At 39.3% G+C, this 27523-nt stretch overlaps 1 protein-coding gene across 5 annotated transcripts in view; it reads right to left on the reverse strand.

Moving 5' to 3' along the window:
- The window catches only part of WWC2 (WW and C2 domain containing 2), a 153119-nt gene that overhangs the window by 92999 nt on the left and 32597 nt on the right, over window positions 1-27523 (reverse strand). For 4 of the 5 annotated variants that reach the window (XM_087874725.1, XM_034401374.3, XM_034401375.3 and 1 more), the window contains exon 2: window positions 9079-9188. In XM_087874725.1, coding sequence (XP_087730851.1) covers window positions 9079-9188 — 110 coding nt within the window. Of the gene's footprint in view, window positions 1-7534; window positions 7691-9078; window positions 9189-27523 lie in introns of all 5 variants that reach the window. The other variant, XM_087874724.1, reaches the window with a different exon arrangement.

Here is a 27523-nt window from a genome sequence, read left to right on the forward strand (position 1 = left end):
ACAGATAAAAAGGCTGCAGAAAAGGACTGTCTCTTCCCGCCATCTCAAGGAGACAGAATCCAAAACATTTTTCTCTCAAGATAGTTGCACAGGCAGATTAATTCTACCTGCAAAAAATAAAATAAAATATGGTATTGGATAACATGGGCTAGTGCCATAAAGGACTTTATAAATCAAAACCAATAATTAGAATTGCATCAGAAACATATTGGCAATCAATCCAGGGGTACAAAATATGTGTTGTTATGTTGAAGCACTCTCACCCATCAGCAAATGGATTACCATGATTTGCACCTATGGAAGCTCTCTTCAAAGGTAGTGCCAAATAATGCATAATTGTCAGACACAAACAATCAAGTGGCTCTGGAAATCAGACTCAGAGGTTCCTTATTGTTGACTCCACTGTAATACAAGAATGTCGCTAGACTGCCTGCTTTCCTTTGGGCCAGATATAGGCCCAAGTGTTTGATTTCATATGGATCCTCCCACCTATAAAATCCAGACTGCCATATCTCTTAACTTCACCCACCAGGGCTTCCTTCTTTCAGCTGTTCATTCCACAACAATAATGCAATAAACCAGTTTTGAGTTTAAGAGGACATGACTATCTGTTACTCTCAATCCAAAAAGGGCTGCAACTGATGTACCAGTTCCAGCTGTGCAAAGGCCACTCCAGGTTTTGCTGTTCAATCAAAAGTTATGAATCCAAGAGAGCTCTGAAGTCATTGACCTGTTCCTTCAGGGACGATACTGTATGGCACAGTCCAAAGCAAGTGTGAATAGGAACTAGGTCTTGCCAGTGACCTATTTCAGCATATTTTACCCCATCAAATTCTTATAGCCTTCAGACACCAGGTGACCACATTTCTTGTATCCCCTGTTCAACCCATAACAGAGATATGTAACTGAATATTACCAGCATATACTAGATGTCTCATCGCAAACTAAAGAAACAAGCAAAGCAATGCATTTATATTGCACTTCTCACTGAGGCACAATCTAACAACAGTAAAAATTAATAAACAAGTATTAACCACCAATTAAAATTATACAAAAAAATATTAAAATTAATGCCTACCATAATATACAGTATTTACAATTATAATAAAAATATTGCCACACAATTATAAAAGGTTACACGTAACTACTACCTAGTTTTACTGATTCAATTTACAATAAAATAGCCCTACTAAATAAAGACAGACAGACCTCCCATTGGGACTTCATGGGTTAAACAACTTAGACCAGTGTATCCAACCTCTCCAGCTTGATGGCCTGGCCCAGCACGAGAAGGAGGGGAGGAGCGTGTGAGTGGTAGGCTCACACACATGTGCACAGCTCCAGTTGTGTGAGAGGCAGATGGGCGCACTGTCCACTTGTGCAAATGGAGCTTTACCCGCAAGCAGAGGACATTTGCTCTCATGGGTGAAGCTGCACTTGTGCAGAGTGCTCATGTGCAAAACTCCATTCGCGCAAATGGAACTTCTTATACAAGTGCCCTCTGCTCACATGAAGGGAGCTGCGCACATGAGCATGAGTGCCTTTCACTTAATCAAGTGGAGTTTTTTGCAAGAGCACAAGGGCCCACCCACCGTTCGCAAGAGTGAAGCTTTGCACCCATGCCCTTGCCTGCGACTCAGGTGAGTGAAGTTTCACACACATGTGCTTGCCCGTTGTTTGCATGCCCCAGTTTCGAACAAGTGGCAGCCCAGTAGTGGACCATAGCCTGAGAGTTGGGGATCCCTGGTTTAGACCTGGCATGTTGCAGTCCCTGGGCCACATCCAGTCTTTCGCTATCCTTATTCTGGCCTATGTGAGGTCAATTGAAAAATCAGAAATCAAATATAAATAAGTTCACTGCAGGGGATAGAAGAAAAAGTCGAACCAGGTCCAGCTCTATACAATTGCCATGTGCTCCTTCAGTTGGCTGGTGGCCATAGGTGGTGAGGGGAGAAATGCTTTTCTGTGCCTACACAGCACTCGTCCCTCACCTGAACCAGCCTGAGGAGATGGCAATGGTGGTCATCACATGAAGGACCTCAGGCATGGTAATCCACTGCCTCAGTCAAAGTGTAGCCTTGCAGGTGAGTGGGCAGAGCACAGCCAGGAGCTATCAGTTTGGCCCTGCACAACAATCCCAGTTCCTCTGTGGCCCCTTGGGAAAATTAATTGCCCATCCTTGGCTTACAAGAGAGAGCCAAATTCTGTTGCGCCCAATATAGGTGTGATCAAGGCCTTCAGTACTCACCCAGCCATAGAAATGTCCCCATTAGGAAGAAGTAAAAACACTGTACTAGAACATTTCAAACCACTACAAGTAGTCCCTGAGGACTACTGAGAGTTTTAATCGGGCCAGGTAAGTGTGTTCACCCAGAGTCCAATGGAGATCATCCACAAGATCAAACAATGCCATTTCTTTCTCATATCCAGGTCTGATGCCTTTCTAAAATGGTTTAACATAAAAGACTTCATCTAATTCTCTTCTAACAACCTTTTGTGAAATCTTGCTTTATAAATGGAAAATTGGGCAGAAATTGTATAATACTACCAGACTGAGAGGTGGCTTTTTTAGCAGGAATACTCCACTTCTTTAAGACAAAAAGTATTACCACTTCCTCAAAAAAGCATTAATTGTCTTGCAAAATTTGCATATGCTACTCAAAAGAATAAAATATGACAAAAATCTGGACTTGTTTAAGGAGATTCTCAATCATCTAGGTCATAGTTGTCCCAAAGGTGCTTTTCAAGAGACAACTGGACTTTCTGGTTATTCTTTGAAGATTTTTCGCTTCTCATCCAAGAAGCTTCTTCAGCTCTGACTGGATGGTGGGGAATGGAAGGATTATACTCCTTGCAGACATCTGGTCATTTACATTCTTTTGGTAAGTCATTAAGGTCATTTGAAGGTTTATCTGTGTCCTCAGGGTTACCTGAGAGGTGCAAATGGGTGGAGCCTTCTTGGTACTGTTGAAAGGACTGTGTTGTAGACCAAAGATAGATGATGTCGTATCCCTCACTCTCTGCTGAGAGAGGGCTGTTTAATTTTGATATGGATGGGCTCTTTGACCCCTCTTTCAAACCAGCGGTCCTCTCTGTCCACAATGTAAACTTTGCTGTCTTCAAAAGAATGGCCTTTGTCTTTTAAATGCAGATTGACTGCTGAATCTAGCCCTGATGTGTTTGTTCTTGTATGTTATGCCATGCATTTATGAAGTGTACAGACCAGAACATGGCTCACTGCATTGTACTGCATAGACCACATTGCTCAGTTTGTGTCTGGGTGTTTTATCCTTGGGGTGGACAAGCTTCTGTCTTAGTGTATTCTTGGGTTTGAAGTGTGCATGTATGTTGTGTTGGCTGAAAATCCCCCTGAGCTTTTCTGATATTCCTGCAACATATGGAATGACAATGTTGCTTCCTTTATTGTTCTTTTTGTTGTTTGTTATGGAGGAGCTCCTGTAGGGTCTTTTTTGAGATTTGATGAAGCCCCATTTGAGACAGCCAGATGTTCTGAGGGCTTCCTTGATGTATTTTAGTTCTTTTTCTTTCCCATCTTTGCTGGTAGGCAGGCCTTCAGCTCAGTATGTAGGCTTCTGATGATTCCCATTTTGTGCTGCATTTCCCACCCTTGGGCTTATACTCGAGTCAATAAGTTTTCCCAGTTTTTTGTGGTAAAATTAGGTGCCTCGGCTTATATTCGGGTTGGCTTATACTCAAGTATATACGGGTAAGTTATTGTTTACACATGTCAGTCAGCTCATTCCTCCCAAACCAAATAGTCAAAGAACAAGATCTTATTATACATATCATAATACTAGCTGGATACCTGTGCTTCGCTATGAAACTATGTGATGGAGCCAGTGGTGAAATGTAAAATTTGTTACTACTGGTTTTGTGAGCATGGCTTAGTGGGGGGTAATGTGACTGGGTGGGTGTGGCCAACTTTTTTTTTTTACTTTTAAAACCATTTTTTACTTTTAAAACCATCAATACGCTGATGACACCCAGCTGTACATCTCCACCCCAGACCACCCCAACGATGCCCTTGAAGTGATGTCCCGGTGTCTGGAGGCCGTACGGATCTGGATGGGGAGAAACAGGCTCAGGCTCAACGCATCCAAAACTGAGTGGCTGTGGTTTCCGACGTCCCGATATAGTCAGCTGGTGCCATCGCTGACTATTGGGGGCGAAGCATTGGCCCCCACGGAGAGGGTTCACAACTTGGGTGTCCTCCTGGATTCACGGCTGTCTTTAGAAGAGCACTTGACGGCCGTGACCGGGAGGATTTTTCATCAGGTCCGCCTGATTCGCCAGTTGTGTCCCTTTCTGGATCAGGACTCGTTACGCATGGTCACTCATGCCCTCGTCACCTCCCGTTTGGACTATTGTAACGCTCTCTACATGGGGCTCCCCTTGAGGAGCACTCGGAGGCTCCAACTGGCGCAGAGTGCGGCCGCGCGGGTGGTGATGGGAGCGACGTGGCGCTCCCATGTAACGCTTCTCCTGCGCGAGCTGCACTGGCTCCCGGTGGTCTTCCGAGTGCGCTTCAAGGTCTTGGTTATCACCTTCAGAGCGCTCCATGGCTTAGGACCTGGCTATTTACGGGACCGCCTGCTGCCACCAATAGCCTCCCACCGACCAGTACGCTCCCATAGAGAGGGGCTCCTCCGGGTGCCGTCGGCCAAACAATGTCGACTGGCGGCCCCCAGGGGGAGAGCCTTCTCTGTGGGGGCACCTACGATCTGGAACGAGCTCCCCTCGGAGATACGGAGGATTCCGGATCTGCGTACCTTCCGTCGCGCGCTTAAGACGTTTTTATTCCATCAAGCTGGCCTGACCTAAACTTTTCCTCTTTTTAAATGGAATTTTAAATTTGGTTTTAATTTATTGGGGTCTTAAAATGTCTCAGCCAAATTTATTTAATTAGTTTTATTTCTATTTTAAATTTTGTATCTATATGTTTTATTTATGGCTGTTCACTGCCCTGAGTCCTTCGGGAGTAGGGCAGTATACAAATTTAATAAAAAAAAAATATTGTTTCTACAACCTCTTCGGCCGAAGAGGTTGTAAAAAAAATATGCTTTTAAAAGCCTCTGACAATCAGATAACTCAGCTTGTAGAAAAAATGTTTTTAAAAATAATTTTAAAAAAACCTCTGATGATTATGGGGGGGCATGGGGGGCATGGGGGGGACAGGGATGTTTCCTACCGGTTTTCCAAACCACCCGGCGCCATTGCTACCGGATCAGGCGATCCAGTCCGAACCGGAGCATTTTACCCCTGGATCGGGCTTGATAAATTGACACTTACAGCTTGAAAATTAATGAATAGTTACAGATTGGTCTCTCCTCTCCCCTTCTCTCCCTCAGCCTTGCCCCACAGAAACCTCCCCTATCCTATCCCCTTCTCTCCCTCAGCCTTGCCCCACAGAAGCCTCCCCTATCCTATCCCCTTCTCTCCCTCAGCCTTGCCCCACAGAAGCCTCCCCTATCCTATCCCCTCCTCTCCCTCAGCCTTGCCCCATAGAAGCCTATCCTATCCCCTTCTCTCCCTCAGGCTTGCCGCACAGAGGCCTCCCCTATCCTATCTCCTTCTCTCCCTCAGCCTTGCCCCACAGAACCGTCCCCTATCCCCATCTCTCCCTAAACCTTACCCCACAGAACCCTCCCCTAATCTATCCCCTTCTCTCCCTCAGGCTTGCCCACCGAAGCCTTCCCTATCCTATCCTATCCCCTGGTTGCTGTTGTGAAAGTAAAACTGAAACTTCTCTCCTCTGCTTGTGTTTTGCATTTGGAACAGATTTCATTTCAGGTGGGGAGGGGGAGTAGAACTCCTTAGTATCAGAGGGCTGTTTGGAAAGTGAAACAGTATTTGTTGTGTGAGCAAGGAGGAGACCGGAAGGAGCCTGGCCGTGCCTTAGCTCAAGTGTTCTGTTTTAAAGCTGCTTCCTGCTGTGAAAGTAAAACTGAAAGTGAAACTCCTCTTCTCTGCTTGTGTTTTGCATTTGGAACAGATTTCTTTTCAAGTAGGGAGAGGGAGTAGAACTCCTTAGCATCAGAGCGTGTTAATAATAATATAGGAAATACTAATGCTCTGATGGTCATTTTGAAAAATCCTGTCTTAGTGAGCACCTAGAAGCCAAGAGGAACATATGTGGCAAATTTCAAGTTTGTAGGCTTTATGGTTCTGGAGATTTCGTGATTACGGCGTGAGTGGTTTTCGCTTTATATATATAGATTTGCTAACAATAGCTTATTTGTGAAAAATGGCCTATTTGATTTATTATTTTTAATCTTCAATGGAGCCTGTGAAGGGGCAGTGAATAACAATGGACACAAATAACCAATGTGATGAAGAGAAATAAAATGTGTGTTTACAGTTCAATACCTGTGTTTTCATTTGGATGAGAAGACATCCAAATGAACAAAACACCATTTATATACCACGATCATAAGCTAAGATTTGCCTACTTCCAGTAGAATCTTATGAGCTGTAGTGGCACAGTGGTTAAAATGCAATATAGTCTAACTCTGTCCACAGCCTGGAATTCGATCCTGATGGGGCTCAAGGTAGACTCAGCCTTACATCGTTCCAAGATTAGTAAATTGGGGGCCCAGATTGTTGAGGGCAATATGTTGACTCTGTAAACTGCTTAGACAGTGCTGTAAAAACTATATAAGCACTATTGCTATTTATAAGCATTATAAATGGTATATAAGAACTATTGCTATTTCTATTTTTCACATGTACAGTATGTGAACATGTGGAACAAGACAGCTGTTTTTCAAGAAACCTCAAGAAGCAATACATGCTAAGCATGTTTTAACATACGTTAAAAGTGGCTTATTTGGCCATAAACCATATTATATAATACTTCTAGTCTATTTTGGGTGAGTCTGAAACATTAATAATGCATGTAAAAATTTAAGCATAAACAAATGATATTTTCCAATGAATCCTTAGGTGAACAGAAACTAATTCAACTTCTACATTTTTTCCAACGTTAACCTTTTGAACAAATCCACTAATTGCTGTATGGTTTATTCAGTAAATAGTGGTTAAACAAAGTGAAATTGTAATTTACACATCATAACTGAAATAATGTTTCATAACTTTCAATCTTAGCCATGATATTAAAGTTCATAAGCTGTCACAAAACAATGTAGGCTACAGAAAAGTTTGGTATGAATTATTTTCTTAGGGAAGATTAAGAGGTTTCTTTTAAAAAGCAAGTCATTCATACACTAAAAAAAACAAGAGGGAAATATTTCTGGAGTTGAAACAGTACAATCCTTAACAGTTGTAGCAGTAACTGCCAATGCAAACATATATTATTACACAGGTAAAAAGGTACTTTCCCTTAAATCACTATTTCTACAGTTAAACTTTAATGAAACATTTCGTAAACTCTTGAGCAGTGCAGTTCATAATTATCAGACTATTGCATTCCAGTCAGGTGAATTAAAAGCTATAATCTCAATTTTAGCATGTAAGACATGTGACCTGCCTCTGACCCTTATCACAGGCAGCTTACCTTCCACTAACTCAAACAAAGAGTGTTCTCTTCAGAGCACCACTCCTATAGCCAACATACCGATGGTGACTGCACTCCATAAAAAATTCACTCAAATTGCAACATCAAATGGATTAATGTATCACTGAGAATGCTTTAAGTATCTGATTCTTCAGTCTGAAAGGATGAGGAAAAACCAGTTTAACGGAAAAAAAACCACACCAATCTACCACCCTCCTCAAAATACATCTACTAAAAGCTCAAGTCCCTCTTTTCCCAAAAGCCCACAGTAGGTGAGGAGATAATTCTCCACAAATATTTGCATTCTGTTCTAATGGTTATTATATCCAATGAAAACAAAAGCAAAGAAAAATTCAAAGAAAAATTCCAATCTAGCTTTTTTATTTACCTATGTGTAATTCATACTACTACTGTTTGCTCATCTTCTAAGCTTTAAGAATGTGGTGTAAGATCTTGAAAACATTTGATTTTACATTTAATGTTTTATTTCTAGGGTCAGTCTAATATTCTAGAACAATATCTCCCAGCTAGTCTATTGCTGTCCTTTTTAATCTGTAACCCGAAATATATAACTATTTTTTGTCAACTTTTGAGTATTTATTTGAATCAATTCCATTAAAATATTTTAACAACTCACATTCTTATACTGGTGTTTTCTTTAAATAATTAAATTGCTGTTATTCACTATATAATATAATATTTCTAGTCTATTTTGGGTGATAAAAGAAATTATGTTAATTCTTTCATCTATTCATTCAAATTATTCCCTGAATTTTTATTCTGATGAGTATTCAAAGTAGTTTAAAATAATATAAAGATAAAGGTAAAGGTTTCGCCTGCCAGTCATGTCCTAGGGAGCAATGTTCATCTCTGTTTCTTAGCCGAGGGAGTCAATATTGTCCAAAGATACTTTTGACAGCATGACTATAAACTGAGGTGCACGGAATACTGTTACCTTCCTACCAAAGTGGTACCTATTTATCTACTTGCATTTGCATGCTCAGATTGCTGTAACAACTTCTTTGTTATGTGTTTGGTGCCACTTTGACCATCTCTATAATCATACTAAAAGCCTAAAGAACAAGAACATAGGGAATTTGATATAACTGTAACACAATTTTGTATGAATATATTTCTTAGAAGGTTCTTCAACATCTCCTAGTTTTGTCATTGAGGAAAAAGCAGATTTGCGGGATTAATTAGAATGTTTTGTCAAAACCTGGGGAGTTCCTTGCACAAACAGAAAACATAATGTTTTAATTGGTAACATGAAAGTTTAAGGTTAATAGACAATTCTAAGTAATTCTGAAATCCACTTGATAGGATATAACAGCACTAACAAAATGAAGTAGGAGGAAAAGCAGCAGCAGTAGAAGCTATAATGTTTTTCCTAAGAAAATAAACCAAGTGAATTGCTGTGGGGAGTTTCAACTGTCTCATAAGAAATCTTCTGTTTTCAAGTCCTTGTTAAGAGTCTAACAGCAGAGTCTAATCTGGATAAGCCTTCTTATATAATCAATACAGCACTTACAGAAAACACTTACGGTTTATGTGGTCGATATAGTAGACACCAATCTGACGATCGTATGCAGCTTCCCATCCCCATGGTAGCTCATCTCCGACACAGTCTGCAAAGGATAATGGCTTTGTTAACCTAAAAACAAAATAACAAAATAATTGAATTAAGATTATAGAATTTTTTCCTCGATACAGACATAGAGAAAATTAAGCAATTTAATTCAGAAGTGCCTCTTCAGGCACGACCCTGTTCAATATCTCCACTTTAAAGAATAAGTGAGAAAAAGTTGATTAAGAAACATTGACAAGGGCTAAATGCTTTTTTTAAAAAAAAGATCAGTATGCAGAAAAGATATTCCATGCTCTTTCCTGCATTTTATTTTTAGCTGAACATTAACTGTTTTATTTTTGCATATTTTTTTCTTAATAATTCACAGCACTGAATTCTTTTTCATTACAGCTCTCTTGGGCTGTGCTCTAAGTCTACAAATCCTGAAGCCAATGCACAATTGGAAAAATCAGGGTGTTTTTCAATTCCTTCAAGGTGGAGCCATTGTCTCTAACTCACCTTGTCTCTGATTTTAAATTCTTCATGGTCTTCATATAAATCAATTGCCTTTGATATATAAATCAGAGCTTAGCATTTCAGGGAAAAGAAGACATCACATGCCATCATGGCTGAGAATTTTTTTTTAATGCTACCTTTTGACCTTTGATGGAAAATAGAGAACAGAAGTGGATTCAATGAGTGGTAAGTCTGCCCCTGTAATCATACAATATACAGACATCTATTGCTTGCCCTAACCACAGCATCTTGGTAAGTATACAGGGAGAACAAACGGAAGATGGTACTAGACATCTATAGGAAAACTCTTTTCCTTTTATTCTCCTAATCTGAATAACATGCATGTAGAATGATGCTTGTGACCTGCAGAGGTTGTGCCATATTCAAATGCTGCAAGTAGACGCTAACTGGTTCGCCCTGGAAGAAAATATGAAAAGGCTAGAATCAAACCTCCAGTTTATCTACAGTGAAGGGAAGTAAGCAGTGGGGTATCCCAAGGTTCCATTTTAGGCCCAGCACTCTTCAACACCTTCATAAACGATTTAGATGAGGGAACAAAAAGGGAAGATTTAGATGAGGGAACACTAAACTGGCAGGAATAATCAACACCCTAGAAGATAGGCTCAAAATCCAGATGGATCTCGACAGACTTGAACACTGGTCCTTATCTAACAAAATGAAATTCAGTGGTGAGAAATGTAAGGTTTTACACTTAGGTAAGAAAAACCAAATATATAGGTACAGATTAGATGAAACCTGGCTCAATAGCAGTAACTGTGAAAAGGATCTTAGAGTCCTAGTGGACAGTCACTTAAATATGAGCTAGCAATGTGTGGCAGCAGCCAAAAAAGCCAATACAATCCTAGGCTGCATTAACAGAGGGATAGAATCAAGATCACATGAAGTACTAGTACCACTTCATAAAGCATTAATAAGATCACATTTAGAATACTGCATCCATTTTGGTCACCATATTATAAAAAAGATGTTGAGATTCTGGAAAGAGTGCAAAAAAGAGCAAGCTGAAAGCTAAAATATATGAAGAATGGTTGCAGGAATTGGGTATGTCTAGTCTAGTAAAAGAAGGACTAGAGTGACATGATAACAGTATTCCAATATTTGAGAGGCTCCCACAAGGAAGAAGGGGTCAACCTATTTTCCAAACCAGAAGGCAAGCCAAGAAAAAATTGATGGCAACTAATAAAGAGAGAAGCTAACTAGAACTACAGAGAAATTTCCTAACAGTGAGAACAATTAACCAAGGAACAGCTTGCCTTTAGAAGTTGTGAGTACTCCATCACTGGAGGCTTTTAAGAAGAGACTGGATAGTCACTTGTCTGGAATGGTATAGGGCCGTGATGGCGAACCTATGGCATGCGTGCCACAGGTGGCACATGTAGCCATATCAGTGGGCACACGAGCTCAGCTCCGGGGCACATGCGTGTGCCGGCCAGCCGATTTTTGGGCCTTCTGGGCCCACCAGAAGTAGGGAAACAGGCTGTTTCCTGCCTCCGGAGAGCCTGGGGGGTGGAAGGCCTGTTTTTCTCTCTCACCTGGCTCCAGAGCCTCTGAGTCTGGGGAGGGCAAAAACGGCCTTCTCCACCCCCCCAGAAGGCTTCCGGAGGCCAGAAATGGCCCCTTTCCCAACAAGCTGACCAGTTGGTTGTTATCCGGATCCTCTTTTTACTCCTGTTTGAAGACAGGACTATTTTCTCTTCTCTGCCCCTCAATTTTCCTTGTCCAAGCTCATAATAAAAGTGCTGTGAAAATAGTTTATTGCAAAGATGTTTTGGCATGAAAGAGCCTTTCAGAAAGCAAGGAGTTTTTGGTATAAATGAAGTTATAAATGAAATGAAAGAGAGAGCAAATGTGCAGGCACTGTATAGAGGAAAAATGTACCAGTGAGGAGAAACAAAATTGGAAAGAAAGTGGAGAACATAAAAGAGAAGGAGAAGAAAAGAAGGTCTTCTTTGAACACCAGAGAGAATCAACTCAGCAGATATAGATAAAATACAAAAAAAAAGCATGTTGTATAAAGACCGAAGTGGAAATAGAAGAAAAAGATGAATTGGAGAAGTGAATACAATGTGGAGTCTACAAGAAATGAGGCAGTGTGGAACCAAAGAACGGTGGATGAATGAGACAAAGAGCTGAGTAAGGAGAACCAGAAGAGGCTTCAAAATGGCTTGAGTTTACAATTTATGGGTGTGAAGTAAAAAGCTATAAAGGGTTTGTCCCAAATAGCCAGCCAGCAAACATAGGAGAAAAATTTGGGCCAAAGAGGATTTTCTTTTGTACAGTTGCTTGCCTAAAGTCTGCCATCATCTCTAAACTATGACAGTACTTCACCAAAGGCTGTTGTGAATTACTAACCAACTAGGAGACTTGGTAGCGATGCTTAAAAATCTGATGCCTTGACAACTTACTATTTTATATATGGGAAAGATTCTCACAAGATAATTACATTTCAGTATGTTCACTTTAAGTAATCCTCTCAATTGTTATTCTCCAAGATGAACAGAAAAGGGAGAAAGTTCAAGAACTATACCGGCTGAACAGCATACTTTAAAGTCCTTAGTGCAAAAAAAAAAAAAAATTAAAGAAAGGGAAAGAAAACTTTTTTCAAGCAGATAATTTTTTTCCTGGTAATCCTGAACAGACAATTGATCATAAAGAAGCATCACTAATCACATGCACTGATTGAAATAGTAGACTGATACTTTGCCCCCTACTTTATCCAAGAAAAAATCAAAATGGTGGAGGAGGGTGTCCTTGTAGCTATGATACAAAGTACTCATATCATTAGAAACTGAGTCACACGGTCTGAAAAAAGTTTTCCAGAGAAGAGTCATGGCCCTGAAACATAGGGCTGTGAACAAATGTTCTTGAAAAAATGTAAAACTGGTGTTTAGAAAATTGTAAAATCATTGTGTAGGATAAGTAAAGTTGAGAAAGATTCCATCCTGTGTAAACACAATAATATATATAGTTAAGAGAATATTATTTTTTTTATTATTTACTTACTTATTTGTCAAGAACATATTAGGTAACTTATATAATTATAAGCATGAATTGAATACATAAAATAGATACAAGTAGAGGAAACATTAGGACAGGGACAGTAGGTATCATGAATTTACATATATACACCAAGATCTAAATTTTTAGGCAGATGCTTTCATGTAAGAATTTTATATTGTATGAAGTGAGGTTCAGAGTGAAAAAACAGCACTGAATCAATTAGGGACCAAAAAATGGGGATAATATTTCATTGCTATGGGAAAAAAATTAAGCACTTCCAGTTGAGTAAAGGAAACTTTAACCAGAGATCAGATATAAATGCACACATCTAAAAAGGAGGCTTGATTAGAGTTTAATATATAACCTATTCTTGACATGGGATCTGTAAAAGCATTCATGTGTTGACAGACTCTGCACAGAATTCAGCTTCCAATCTCTCTCAATTCTATTTTTATAAAAGTTATCAGATCTTGCAGAAAAGAATTAATTTAGGTCTCAATTAATATGTAATGTGCTAGTTTTCAATCATACTTTAAAGTGTATGATAAAGATAGAAGACGGATTGCTATATTTCAAATTCATTAGTATGCTGAAGCCAGAGCCTGAGAGACTGCTACAAAGATTATTGAGAAAATATTTCATTGTACTGTATGCAAACAAAAGCTAATCTGATTTCTTAAAATTCCTTACCAACACAATCCACTGTTAACACATAGAGTGAAACTCTTCACTTACACTTACACACTTAAAGAATATTCAGTATTCCTTTAATTAAGTAAATTATGCATTGCTGGCACCTGCAAAAATTTTTAGTGCCAGTAGGTGAAATCCAAACATTTAGTTTCCCAGTATGGTTCTAGATTCTAGATTCAAGATTCTATGATTCATAGATCAGCTATGCAGATATAATAAAAGTGGTCAATTCTTTTTATAGTTCAGATCATTGCTGAATCATTTTGCCTTGTCTAGGTCATCAAAATTTTCAAGGACATAGTAATACAGTATATATTAAAGGTAAAATAGGATACAATTGGTAAATATTGTAGACATCTTTATAGAAAATAACTATTGTGTCAATTAGCTCCTGTAGTTAAATGGAATCTTTATGTTTCCATCTTCCAGGACATGGAATACCAAGAGATTTGAGGCATTTCAGCTTGGGAAATGTAAATTAAGAGGAGAGCTAGACTGAGCCATTTTATAAATTTACTATAAACTTTCAGAGGGTTATGGCTGTTTACTTTTGGAAACAGAATTCTGAATTAAATTGAATTTTAATTCTTTCCAATCCTGCAGGTTATGATAACACTATAGCAATAATGCTTAGATTTATATACAGCCCCACAGTGCTTTATAGCACACTCTGCATGGTTTACAATGTGAGCATATTGCCCCCAACTGACCTCAGAAGGATGGAAGGCTGAGTCAACTTTGAGCCCATCAGGATCGAACTCCAGGTTGTGAGCAGAATTTGCCTGCAATACAGCATTCTAAGTCACACCACACCACCCACAGCTCCTGCATTACCAGGGCTCCTCCACAATGTTCATTCATTGTGCCAAACAATGGTGTGGTTAAACCAAAATGGAGGACATTATGTGTTTTTTGAGCCAAATCATATTCTTCTGATACTGATTGAAGAGTTAATTCAACTTTATGTTGCTTCTAATTCACATTAGAATTCATCTAATCATTTTGAAGAAAGGAAACAGCAAGTTTTGCTAAAAGTATTTTTTAATTGCTATCAAAATAGCACAAGCAACTTAAAATACAGAAATTAATTTTGATGGTCTGTGTTACCGTAATAAAGATGGATCAATTGACAGAAATTAACACATATTATAAGATTATGTTATAAACACTGGAATCAGAGAATCATAAAACTGGAATAAATCTTAGACATTAATCTGCCCCTATTAAATATAGAATCCACTACCATTTCTGACAGATGACCACTCAGACCTTTAGCAAAGGAGAATTTACCACTTCATTGGGCAACCTTTTTTACTAACTAAAAATTGGTAGAGTCAGGAAGTTCCTCCTGATGGCCACATGTTATCTTGTAGTTTAAATCCGCTCTCTCTCCTGCTTGTAGACCACCTAGTAAGGAAGGGAAGGGCCCTTCCATCTAAAGGGATTCACATGTTTAACATCTTGTTCCAATGATAATGTTAGTACACAATCATTTGTATATTAAAAATGGGGGGCATACAGATGCTGTCCCACCATCTCTAATTAAAAGAATATATTGGATCAACCTAAAATGTCAGCATATGTTTTCCTATCTTCTTCCATGAATCTTTTCCCCATTTCATAATCTAGTCTAGAATCTGTGTAGTGCACCTGGAAGTCTTTTATCCAAATACTGATCAGATTTGAACTTACTTAGCTTCAAAGCTCAGACAATGTAATCCATTTATTGAAATTACCCTTGGTGGGCGGGTGGGTGTTGGGCTGCTTTTTTGTTTAATGTATAAAATACCATATTAATTATAGTTTTTTTAAAAAATAAAATAAAACAGTGATATGAAAAAATATATTCAGCAATTAAATAGACTAATTATCAGAGCATAACCAACAATAAAGTATGAATACAAGATCAGTTAATTAAAACTTGACGCATTTGATTATGTTGTTCAATATGAAAAAGCAACATGTATACTATAAACATGTCAGAAAGGGTTCTCTAATATTCAGAATTCTTCTGAATGAAAGGAAGCAATAGTAATATTGTTTATCTCCTAGGATTCCATATAACAGTGTGAAGTAACTTTAATTAGGATGAACACTGAGAAAAGGCATATGATCAGTTTCAGCCATTTTCTCATCTTGTTTTGCACAAGGAAGCTATAAAACATTAAATCCTTCCTTTGTTTCCAATTATCACTGCAGTTAGGATGTCAAGAAACAGCATGTCTCATCATCCAAACAGGTCAGGGAACAGTATGTCTAATAGCCCAACTAGGATAAAAGTCTATTTGACTGAGATTTGGCCTCATTAATTGGAAGAAAAAATGAATTAAAAACATGGTTATTGTCATCCTCCAATCACAAAACACACTGGATTGGAACAGGCTGAAATTTAAACAGGAAAGATATGCTGACATTTTAGGCAAGGATCCAATGTATTCTTTTAATAACAAAATTTAGACCCATTTACATGACAGGTTTTTTTGACGTAATTATTGCGTGATAACACTACAAACACAGCAAGATATAATAGAAAAGGTACTGTCAAATACCGGTCTTAATATTTATATATAAAATTAAGCCAGGATTTTTAAAATCTTGTTTCATTGAACAAGTAATGTCTACTTGTCGGTGTTTTTATTTATTTGCTAGCAGCACCCATGGCAATTAAAACTAAACAGCAAATCATAAGCAATTAGAATGTCACAGAAACAATTAAAACTGCTGTTAAAACTAACTTAATTGAAAAGCCCTGGCTGAAGAAGAACTTGATTCCTTCCCTAAAAGCATAAAGAGTGGCAATTGAATACAACTCTGGAGGGAATGCAATCCATATTACACTAAGTTGTAATATAATGCTAAGTTGTAATGGATCTGATCACGTATCACACTAATCCCAAACCAAACAAACCACATTAGAGGTTGAAGTTATGTGCTGATGAGACTAATGTATTTCATCAGGGAAGATAGTACCCGTCATATTTACTGATGAGAAATTTCAAGGACTGCATTCTCTCATCTGATTTTTATCTACAAATTGTACTTTGACTGGACAGCTCTTAAATCACAACAGAAGTGGGCAAACTATAGCCCTCAGCTCAATTTTCCAAAGCCTTCTGCAAGCAATCACTTCTGTTATCCATACACTGCTGCATGGGAATACAGAGTAAAACAGATAAAGAAGAGAAATACCAAACTAGGAAACCAAACTGGATTGCTAGTAAAAATCTTTCTAGGCAGTTCACAAAAAATTGGACATATTTAGATCTTGCTACAAATGAAAAACTCGTGGTTGTGAAAAAGAAGATCCATATCAAACTATTTTGCAGAACTTCTAAGCACCATAAGCACATGAAGGATTATAAGGTTCTCTTTTCCCTCCTCCACTACTGTTTTATTTCCCCCTCTCTCACTCTCTCTTCATTTCACAAAGAATGTTGGAAAGAAATTATGTAATGTGTTCGGGAGTCTTTCTATCAGGAGGATAATTTCATGCAGTGAAACAAAAATTGGGTTAAAAATGGTATAGAATGTAAATTAGGCTAGAGGTTTAGAGGAAAAATTCTAAAATTCCCCTAATGCTGAGTGCTCCTTTTTAAACCCCCACCTCCCTGTTTACAGGACAGAATATATAGAGCCTATCCTGTGTTTTTCACTGCACACATACAAATACTGAGACGCCATCGAGGGAACAACAGAAACATTCATACATGCCCAGAGGCAATATATACAGTCCCTATGATTAGACACTCCCTCACACCTACACAAAGACAACACAAATGCACATACCTAATCAATCTTTGGGAACAAATATACAACTACTCATAAATATATGTATATGAATATGCATATCCATATGGAGAGAGAGAGAGAGAGAAAGAGAGAGAGAGATAACAAAGATTTTGAAGTACAGATTACTTCACAACAGAAAGACAAGCAATTGTCACATTATGTAAAAGCTGTCAAGTTTTTATACACAATAACATTGATACCAGGGGTGGGTTTCAAAATCCGTCGCTACCTATTCGCTTGTGGGCGTGCATGCACAGAAGCATCCAGGCAGGTGGGCGGAGATTCCTGCCATCACCGCTACCGGTTCACCAGACCCGGGGTGAACCGGTAGCAACCCACCACTGATTGATACATACTGTATGTCTATCCAGTGGTGAAATGTAAAATTTGTTACTACCGGTTCTGTGTGCGTGGCTTGGTGGGCATAGCTTAGGGGGGTCATGTGACTGGTAGGCGTGGCCAACTTTTTTTTTTTACTTTTTTAAAGCATTTTTTTACTACCGGTTCCGGCGAATAGGTAGTAAAAAAATGCTTTTAAAAAGTAAAAAAAAGGTTCCGACGATCACAGCTGTGCCGCACAATGCTCAGAACTTTTTTTTTCTTTTTTAAAGCATTTTTTTACTACCGGTTCCGGTGACTAGTAGCAAAAAATGCTTTAAAAATGTAAAAAAAAAAGGTTCTGACGATGTGGCGCCATCGTCGGAACCTCTTTTTTACCTTTTTAAAGCATTTCTTTACTACCGGTTTGCCTGATCCGGTAGTTTTTATCACTACACGGGCCTGGTGGCTCAGCAGACTAATAGCATTGTGATTAACACCAGCTGTCTGCAATTACTGTAAGTTCGAATCTCACCAGGCTCAAGGTTGACTCAGCCTTCCATCCTTTCTAAGGTAGGTAAATTGAGGACCCAGTTTGTGGGGGCAATAAGCTGACTTTGTATAAATATACAAAAGTATGAAGGCTATTGCTTAATGCATGAGTCTCAGGAGAAGGACGGCATATAAATCAAATTTAAAAAATGAAATAAAATAAAAATAAAATAAAATAAAAAACTACCAGTTCGCCTGAAGCGGAGCGTACCAGTAGCATTTCACCCCGTGCCTATCCTTTAAAAAATAAAGTAATTAAGGACTTACTCACTTTGCAACCTCTTCCTCCACAACCTTGTCTACTCTTTTAATTTACCAAGGCAGAGTTCACATGTATATAAAAGGTAAAGGTTCCCCTCACACATATGTGCTAGTTTTTCCCAACTCTAGGGGGCAGTGCTCATCTCAGTTTCAAAGCTGAAGAGCCAGTGCTGTCTGAAGATGTCTCTGTAGTCATGTGGCCAGCATGACTAAACGCCAAAGGCATATGGAACGCTGTTACCTTCCTACCAAAGGTGGTCCCTATTTTCTACTTGCATTTTTTACGTGCTTTCAAACTGCTAGGTTGGCAGAAGCTGGGACAAGTAACGGGAGCTCACCCCGTTACGCAGCATTAGGGATTCGAATCACTGAACTGCCAACCTTTCGATCAACAAGCTCAGCATCTTAGCCACTGAGCCACCACGTCCCTCACGTATATATATTTGCATGTATATATTTGCAACACAAATGCTTAAAACAGAATGAAAAATTAAGTATGCTATTTGACACTGCATGTCTTAGTGTCTTAGCGTCTTAGCCACTGAGCCACCACATCCCTCACGTGTATATATTTGCATGTATATATTTGCAACACAAACGCTTAAAACAAAATGAAAAATTAAGTATGCTATTTGACACTGCATGCAAAATTCAAGAGTTTTGCTCCATTATTTGAAGATAAACATTGTACTATGCATGTAGAAACTTCACACATTAATGTAGATTTTAGATTTAGATTTTATTGAACTTCTATACCGCCCTTCTCCCAAAGGACTCAGGGCGGTGTATAGCCATATTAAAACACATATAAACCACAAAATTTAAGAACAATTTAAAAACAAATATATAAAATTTGGCCCACGAAGTTAAAAACTAACAAACACCCAATTTAAAAATTCCTATTAGGCCAGCCCAGCTTGTTGGAATAAAACAGTCTTCAGGGCGCGGCGAAAGGTACGCAGGTCGGGGATCATATGAACCTCTAGGGGCAGCTCATTCCAGAGGGCTGGTGCCCCCACAGAGAAGGCTCTCCCCCTGGGTGTCGCCAGTCGACATTGTTTGGTTGACGACACCCTGAGGAGCCCCTCTCTGTGGGAGCGTATTGGCCAGTGGGAGGCTATCGGTGGCAGAAGGTGATCTCGTATATACCCCGGTCCTAAGCCATGGAGCGCTGTAAAGGTGGTGACCAACACCTTGAATCGCACACGGAAGACCACCGGGAGCCAGTGCAGCTCACACAGGAGAGGTGTTACATGGGTGCACCATGTCGCCCCCATAATCACCTGCGCAGCCGCATTCTGGACCAGTTGGAGCTTCCGAGTGCTCTTCAAGGGGAGCCCCATGTAGAGAGCGTTACAGTAGTCCAGACGGGACATGACGAGGGCATGAGTGACTGTGCGCAGGGCATCCCGGTCCAGAAAGGGACGCAACTGGCATATCAGGCGAACCTGATAAAAAGCTCCCCTGGCCAAAGCCATTATATGATCTTCCAAAGACAGCCGTGCATCCAGGAAAACACCCAAGTTGTGAGCCCTCTCTGAGGGGGCCAAGATCTTGCCCCCAATAGTCAGCGATGGAACCAGCTGACTATACAGGGACACCGGGAGCCACAGCCACTCAGTCTTGGAAGGGTTGAGTCTGAGCTTGTTTCTCCCCATCCAGATCTGCATGGCCTCCAGGCACTGGGACATCACGTCAAGGGCATCCTTGAGATGGTCCGGGGTGGAGATGTACAGCTGGGTGTCGTCAGCATACTGGTGGAACTTCACCCCGAAACCATGGATGATCTCACCCAGTGGCTTCACATAAATGTTGAACAGAAGGAGTGAGAGGACTGACCCTTGTGGCACCCCACAAACAAGGCACCTCAAGGTCGACCTGTCCCCCTGCCAACACAAACTGCATACGGTTGGAGAGGAAGGAGGAGAACCACCGCAAAATGGTGCCCCCCACTCCCAACCCCTCCAATCGTTGCAGCATGATACCATGGTCAATGGTATCAAAAGCCGCTGAGAGGTCTAATAGGACCAGGACAGAGGAACAGCCCCTGTCCCGAGTCCTCCAGAGATCATCAACCAATGCGACCAATGCCGTTTCCATGCTGTACCCTGGCCTGAAGCCCGACTGGAACGGATCTAGATAGACAGCTTCATCCAGGTACTGGGGAAGTTGTCGCGTCACCACACTCTCAACAACCTTCGCAACAAAGTGAAGGTTGGAGACTGGACGATAGTTCGCTAATACAGCCGGGTCCAGGGAGGGCTTCTTGAGGAGGGGCTTCACCACAGCCTCTTTCAGAGAGGGAGGGAAGAAACCCTCACTCAAAGAAGCATTAATGACCGCCCAGGAGGCCAGCACCAACCAGGAGGGACACGGGTCCAATAAACATGTGGCAGCACTAAGCCTACCCAGAATCCTGTCCACGTCCTCGGGAGTCACAAGGTTAAACCCCTCCCAGATAACATTCACAAGACCCACCTCCGTCACCCCATCTGGATCTACCCAATCTGAGTCCAGGACTTCCCGAATCTGAATGAGTTTGTCATGCAGGAATTGCACAAAATCCTCAACCCCGCCCTGCAATATACAAGGCAGAAGTTCTATTACAACATGAGATGCCTGGTTCTTTCCTCCCTGGATCCAGCTCAGTTGGCTCCTGAGAAAAATAAATTTTATTTAGCAGTCTTAACAGGAAAATGAGATTAAAAGAAGTGGTTGAAATGATGAAGAATGGAAAATCTGGTAATATATAGATTTCCCAATGAAGTGTATAAAAACACATGTTAGCCCACAACTTTATTTCCCTAAATCAGAATGCTTTGAAACATATCACATTAAGTCTCTCTCTCTCAATCTGCAATGCCCATAATATAGTCATCCCTCTACTGGCCAAATGTAATATCAGAACCTGAATTATAATAACATCTAATCTTCCTTATTAATGGGGATTTAAAGAGTCTAACGGCTGTTTTAGTAAAAGATTTGATTGCCACTCTTATCCACTCCAGTAAAGCTGGTTAATTTGTTAGCATCAGACTGCAAACAATTTAGATGCCAACAAATTTCATAGCTCTAAATGATTAAAGCCAGGTGCTGTAACTTTGAGTGTTTGTTTTTTAAAAATGAAAATGAAAACAGATTATTTAAAAATGCATTCTAAAACACTTTTAAAGCTCTGAATCATATGCTGTTATCCTATACCTCTACCTCCCCCAGTTACAAACTAAGCCAAATAACATTCTTTCATCTCCTTTGGGGAAGGAAAAATGTATTAGATAGGGATACTCATTTTTTTTCTTCATTTTTTTCAATCTCTAGAACTCTAGTTTGCACCAGTTGGTAAAACAACAAGATCCAATCATGGGTTAGTATATAGAGAATTTAATATATTATTGCACACATGTGATTTTTATATATACAGTTTTACTAGTATACTTGTAAAATATATACAAATAACCACAATTTCAAGAGTGAAATAATTGGGGGGGGGGTGTCAAGAAATTATTATACATTTATTTGGAAGACAGGAAAGAACACAATCTCCCCTCTGAAATTGATCCTTCTTCTGATTAAATAGAAATTAGCAAAGATGAAACATTCAAAGAAAAGTTTCAGAAAGAGGCTCTCATCCATCTCATAGTAGAAACAAGCAGCTAGTATAATGGAGCTTTAATGAGGAAGTGGGCGTATAACACAACTAGCAACTATAAGAAGCTGTAGAAAGTCAGTGCCAGCCCCCTAGAAGAATGAAATATTTGGGAAATATTAAAAAAGGCAGAATATTATATTTCCCGAAAGGGAGAATTGAAGAAACATGTTTCTTTAGAGGCAGAAAGCAGCTCCCACTTTCCTTAATGGTCCACAGAAGATGTCAGCACTTAAAAGATAAAGAGCTTATTGAAAGAGGAAAACAAGTATCTAGATAGCTCTATTCATAGGCAAAACAAATATTCAGGCAGAAATCCATTCAGGACAGGATATTTTGAAACTCCCTGCAGCAAAGTCTGAACAAAGGCAGAATGGTAGGATTAGAAGCAACCCCCTCACTCAAGATCCAAAACAGGACGAAAGCCATTAAGCCACAATAGGAATTGCCCAACACCCTTTCAGAACACAAGCTCCTTCATTGTACCATCCCAGAGCAGTCCAAACTTCACCTGGGAGCTCAGATAAACAATAAACCAGAGGCTGACCAGATTAGCTCAGACAAACACCTAGTATTTGCATTTCCTCTTTTGCCTATAGAGCCAGCTATGACCCCTACATAACCCCATAGGAATCTGACAACAGCCAATAGAATACATGTGCTTGCACAGGAACAGGAAGCAAATCCCAAAGAAGGTATAAACCCCCACCACTCAACTCCATTTTGTCAGCTGCCCAGAACCACAAACCCATGTGGTTCTGCTTCATCAATAAACCATCTTTCTAATCACCCTCCATGTTTTCAGTGTCTTTCTCCCAGCTTGGAACTGAACTGATGGATATTTCTTCCCACAAAGCCAAATTAAACAGAATCCTAAAATGGTTTGCAACCATTATAGGAAGGCAATAGTACAAAAAGACTTCATCTTAACACAGATGTATACATGTTATTTAGATTCTTCTTCTAAATAAATTGTTGAAGGTAAGACAAGTCTGCATTTGTTCAGATTGTAGCTAATGGGAAACAGAAAACACACATTTTGTAAAATGAATATTTTTGGTCATCTCTCACATGCTACACATTTTCTAATTCTGATCCCCTGCCAGGCATAGTTTTTCAACTGTCAATAAATAAATGTATAGTAATACAATATTATATGCTCATAAATATATATTTGTTCTTCTATGTGATCATAAATATATATTTGTTTTATATTGGTACAGCCTTATTTTGAACAATCATGAATTAATTTATAAAAGGAAGTTGCTATTAAGGGACCTGGATAAAATGTGGCATTTTTCTCCTTTTAATGCTACTTTTTCTACCTATGAAAACTCTGCCATACACCCAGGTATAAATAAACTGACAAATAAATTGTAGTTGGGCAGCAAAAGCAAAAGGAGGGCAATGAATCAGTTCCTGGGTGGAGCAGCAGGAGTCAGAGCAAGGCCTTAGTTCTCTACCCAGAGTTTATAAACCATAGAGGGCAGTTGTGATTAACAGCAGAACGTTGTTTTAGACTTAGTAAGAAAAATGTGCACCAATTGATCAAAACATTTTGCAGCAAATTAGTCCCAATAGACCAATTTATAAAGAGGACACTCAGGCAAGATAAACTATTTCAAGCTCATTAATAAACATACTTTTTGCTATCATTCTCACATAAATTCAGAAATCATCCACCAGTGGAATGGGGAATAAATATTGTGACTTGCATTTTTAAAAGGTTAACTATGTATGTCAGCATGCTATTATCATTAATGTTCTTTACCTAACATTCCATGGAATTGGCTATTAATCTCATAATTCATTACAGAGTAATATTTTCAATTTATGACTTTTCACGTGGATAAAGGTGTTATTAAAAGCAACAATAGTTTAGGGGTTATTTAGTTCATTCCCATCCTCAGTTGTTTCAACTGGCAAATATACACAAAACAAGAGCTTTTATATCTCTGGTAGATATGAAAACAATTCAATATAGGTCCCCAACTTATCACCATAACTGAGCCCAACATTTCTGCTGCTAAGCAAGACAGTTGTTAGTTGAGTTTTGCCCTAGTTTATGATCTTTTTTACTACAATCGTTAAGCGAATCACTGCAGTTGTTAAGTGAATCATGTGGTCATTGAGTGAATCTGGCTTTCTCCATTGACTTTGTTGGAAGTAAGCTGGGAAGGTTACAAATGGTGATCACATGACTCCAGGAAAGTGCAGTTGTCATAATTAAATGCCAGTTGCCAAGTGCCTGAATTTTGATCATGTGACCATGGGGATGCTACTCAGTGGTGAAATCTAAAATTTGTTACTACTGTAGGTGTGGCTTGGTGGTGGGGGAATGTGACTGGGTGGGCATGGCCAATTTTTTTACTTTTTTACTTTTAAAACCATTTTTTCTACAACCTCTATGGCGAAGAGTTTGTAAAAAAATGCTTTCAAAAGGCTCTGACGATCCCAGCTGAGTTGCCTGATCATCAGAGGGTTTTTTAAAAATCCTCTGCCGATCAGGCAACTCAGCTGGGATCATCAGAGGCATTTAAAAGAAAAAAAGCCTCTGATGATCGCGCGGCTCAGCTGGGCATGGAAGGGGGATTTTTGCTACTGGTTCTCCGAACCACCCGCCTCCATCGCTACCAGATCGGGTGATCTGGTCCAAACTGGGAGCATTTCACCCCTGATGCTACTGTTGGACGAAATATCCAAGAACAGTTCCAAGCCGGGAGAGAGGTGCAAAATGGAGGCTGGGGACTGATTGGAAAGAAAGTCCATTTATTGGTGAACAGAACCATCAGGGTTTGTGGTTCTGGGGCAGCTGACAAAATGGAGTTGAGAGTGGGTGGTTTTTATACTTTTTGGATCCCTATGGAGTCATGGCTGGCTCTATAGACAAAAGGAGAAATACAAAATCTAAGTGTTTGTCTGAGCTAATTTTGTCAACCTTTTGTATCTGAGTTTCTGTCTTGACCTAGTCTTTCTGAATGGATTACAAGACTTGCATTTCTAAAAGCTGGCTTCCTCAGTTTCTGCTTGGGGCAGGGAAACTGGGACTGGTTTCTGCCTCCCTTAAGGTTTTTCCCATTTCTCATTTACGGGAAATATTCTACCCTGCCTTTTTTAATATTTCCCAAAATATTTCATTCTTCGGTGGTGGTGGGGCTTCCCACACTACAAAGATCTTAATTGTGAAAACCAGTCATAAATCACTTCAGTGCTATTGTATCTTCAAATGGTCACTAAAAAAGTGGTTGTAAATCAAGGACTACCAATATAAAAGGCTAAAAAATAATGTTCTACATCAGCACACTGCATTAAGACAGTGCCTATTGGCACTTCCCATAATGAGTGCATTCACAGTCCAACACATCTAGAATTCCAACTGGAGGCTATAGGGTCAAATGTCAAGTGAATCCTGCACTAGGAAACCTTCCAATTTGTTTATTCGATGAGGCAGCTCAAGAAGAATTAAAATATTTAGTAATTGGTCTGCACAAACCGAAATGAATTAGCTAGGCAACAGTCACGTGATTTACTATATTGTTAATACTTCAGATGAACTGCAGAACTGCCCATTTTATAGCAAAGCTTTTTCATATAAAAAGAATGTAAAAATGTTTCATTTTATGTCAGTGACAGCACATATATATTTGACATATTTGCACAACAAAAAATGTAAAAACATATTATTGTGATGACCCAGAACAAGGAGCAATGGATGGAAACTAATCAAGGAGAGGGTCAACCTAGAAATAAGGAGAAATTTTCTGACAATTACAATTAATCAGTGCAACAGCTTGCTTTCAGAAGTTGTGGGTGATTCATCACTGGAGGTTTTTGAGAAGAGACTGCACAGCCACTTGTCTAAAATGGTATAAGGTCTCCTGCTTGAACAGAGGTTTGAAATAGAAGACCTTCAAGGTCCATTCCAACTCTATTATTCTGTTATTTTCTGGAGTTGGTCCTATCTTTAGGCAAAGTTGAGGTGGTAGCCTCAAAATGAGACATTGAGGGCACAGTACTGGCAGCTTCTATATGTCTTCCTCTTTGGAAGAAGAAATCTGTATGTCCTATTCAGCTTGTTTTCTATCTTCTAAACTATATTTCTATTTATAAATATGGCAGTGGATACCTCCTGTTTTGTCAGTACTGTGCTGATGTAAAATTCAATCAGCAGTTCTATACAAGGAACTGAAGCAAGATGCAACACAATCTTGTTCTTTCTCTTAGCAAGCTATATCAATTTTGAGATGGCCTTGAGCTTTTCTTTCCATGAAAATACCTTATGTCCAAAGAATGCAATGTAGGAAGCAGTCTGGAATTCACCACCCAGCTACATTTAAGGTTAATTCCTGGTAGAAGCTATTGGATACAAAGGTTAGCAGGTCATACTAAGGCTATGGAACCGTGGAAGGTGCCTCCAGATGGTAACTCCTAGTGCTATCAAATCATTGTTTTTTAACTGACAGCTACATATGGCTAGGATTTTCTGCATTTTCGCAGGGGGTGGGTGGGGGTGGAAAAAATCTTCTCTATTTACAGGCCTTTATGTTGTAATTACACAAGGGGCATTATGAGTGGGAACTAGACATTTCATCAGGTTATTAATCATTTCTTGAGATTAAATCTGTTTTAACATATATTATTTTTTGCAAATGGTATTTTAAAATATTTTTGAAGTCTTTTAGAGCAAAGCAACAAATTTAAAGGAGTCCTGCAACATTTGTTTTATATATATAGCCAGGGCTGGAAATAATGTGAGTTTCTCTCACTGAGGCATCAAACTACTTCAGCAACTTGGATACACTTGAGCAGAAATTTCAAATACATATCACCACAAGTGCATAAGATTACCACATTAAAACATTTTACTGCACTGATAAAATATTTCTAGTTAGTCTGAATCAAAAAAAGTATCCAAGTATGCATGATATATGAATTTATTACCTTAATTATTATTGATTAAAAACCCTATGATCAGCTCCACCCCCATGATGGCATGCTGAATGTACAGACATTCTTTTTCTTCCACTGATGAACAGCTGATTTTGCCACCAAAGCTGGTTAACCTTCAGATGATCATGCACTGACGATCATCTGAAATGACAAAAAGGGGGTCTAGATGCCTTCAATTTTCAGTTGGGAGCAATCAGAAAGTCTGGTCTCTTGCCACCTTTTCCCTTTAGCTGCTCATTTTTCTTAAGCACGCCTGGGTTTTAACTGCATTTTTTGAAGCTTTACAATCTTTTGATTTATGACTAGTTGACTATTTTATAAGCCCTTGCTGGACTTTTACAACTTTTTTTCCTGTTTTTTCAAACAATTGCTACCAACCTGCCTTCCATTGAGGACCTATATACTGCACGAGTCAAAAAGAGGGCTGAGAAAATATCTACAGAACCCTCATATCCTGGACATCAATTGTTTCAACTTCTACCCTCAAAATGATGCTATAGGGCAGTGTACACCAGAACAACTAGACACAAGGACAGTTTTTTCCCGAATGCCATCACTCTGCTTAACAACTATTCCCACAATGTCAAACTATTTACTAAGATTTTTTTACTATTATTGTTCTCATCCTTTCTATTACCTGTCTCCTCCCACTTATGACTGTAACCATGTTGCTTAT

Source organism: Pantherophis guttatus, chromosome 8, assembly GCF_059756535.1.
Source record: "Pantherophis guttatus breed Tessera chromosome 8, ASM5975653v1, whole genome shotgun sequence".
NCBI lineage: Eukaryota > Metazoa > Chordata > Lepidosauria > Squamata > Colubridae > Pantherophis > Pantherophis guttatus.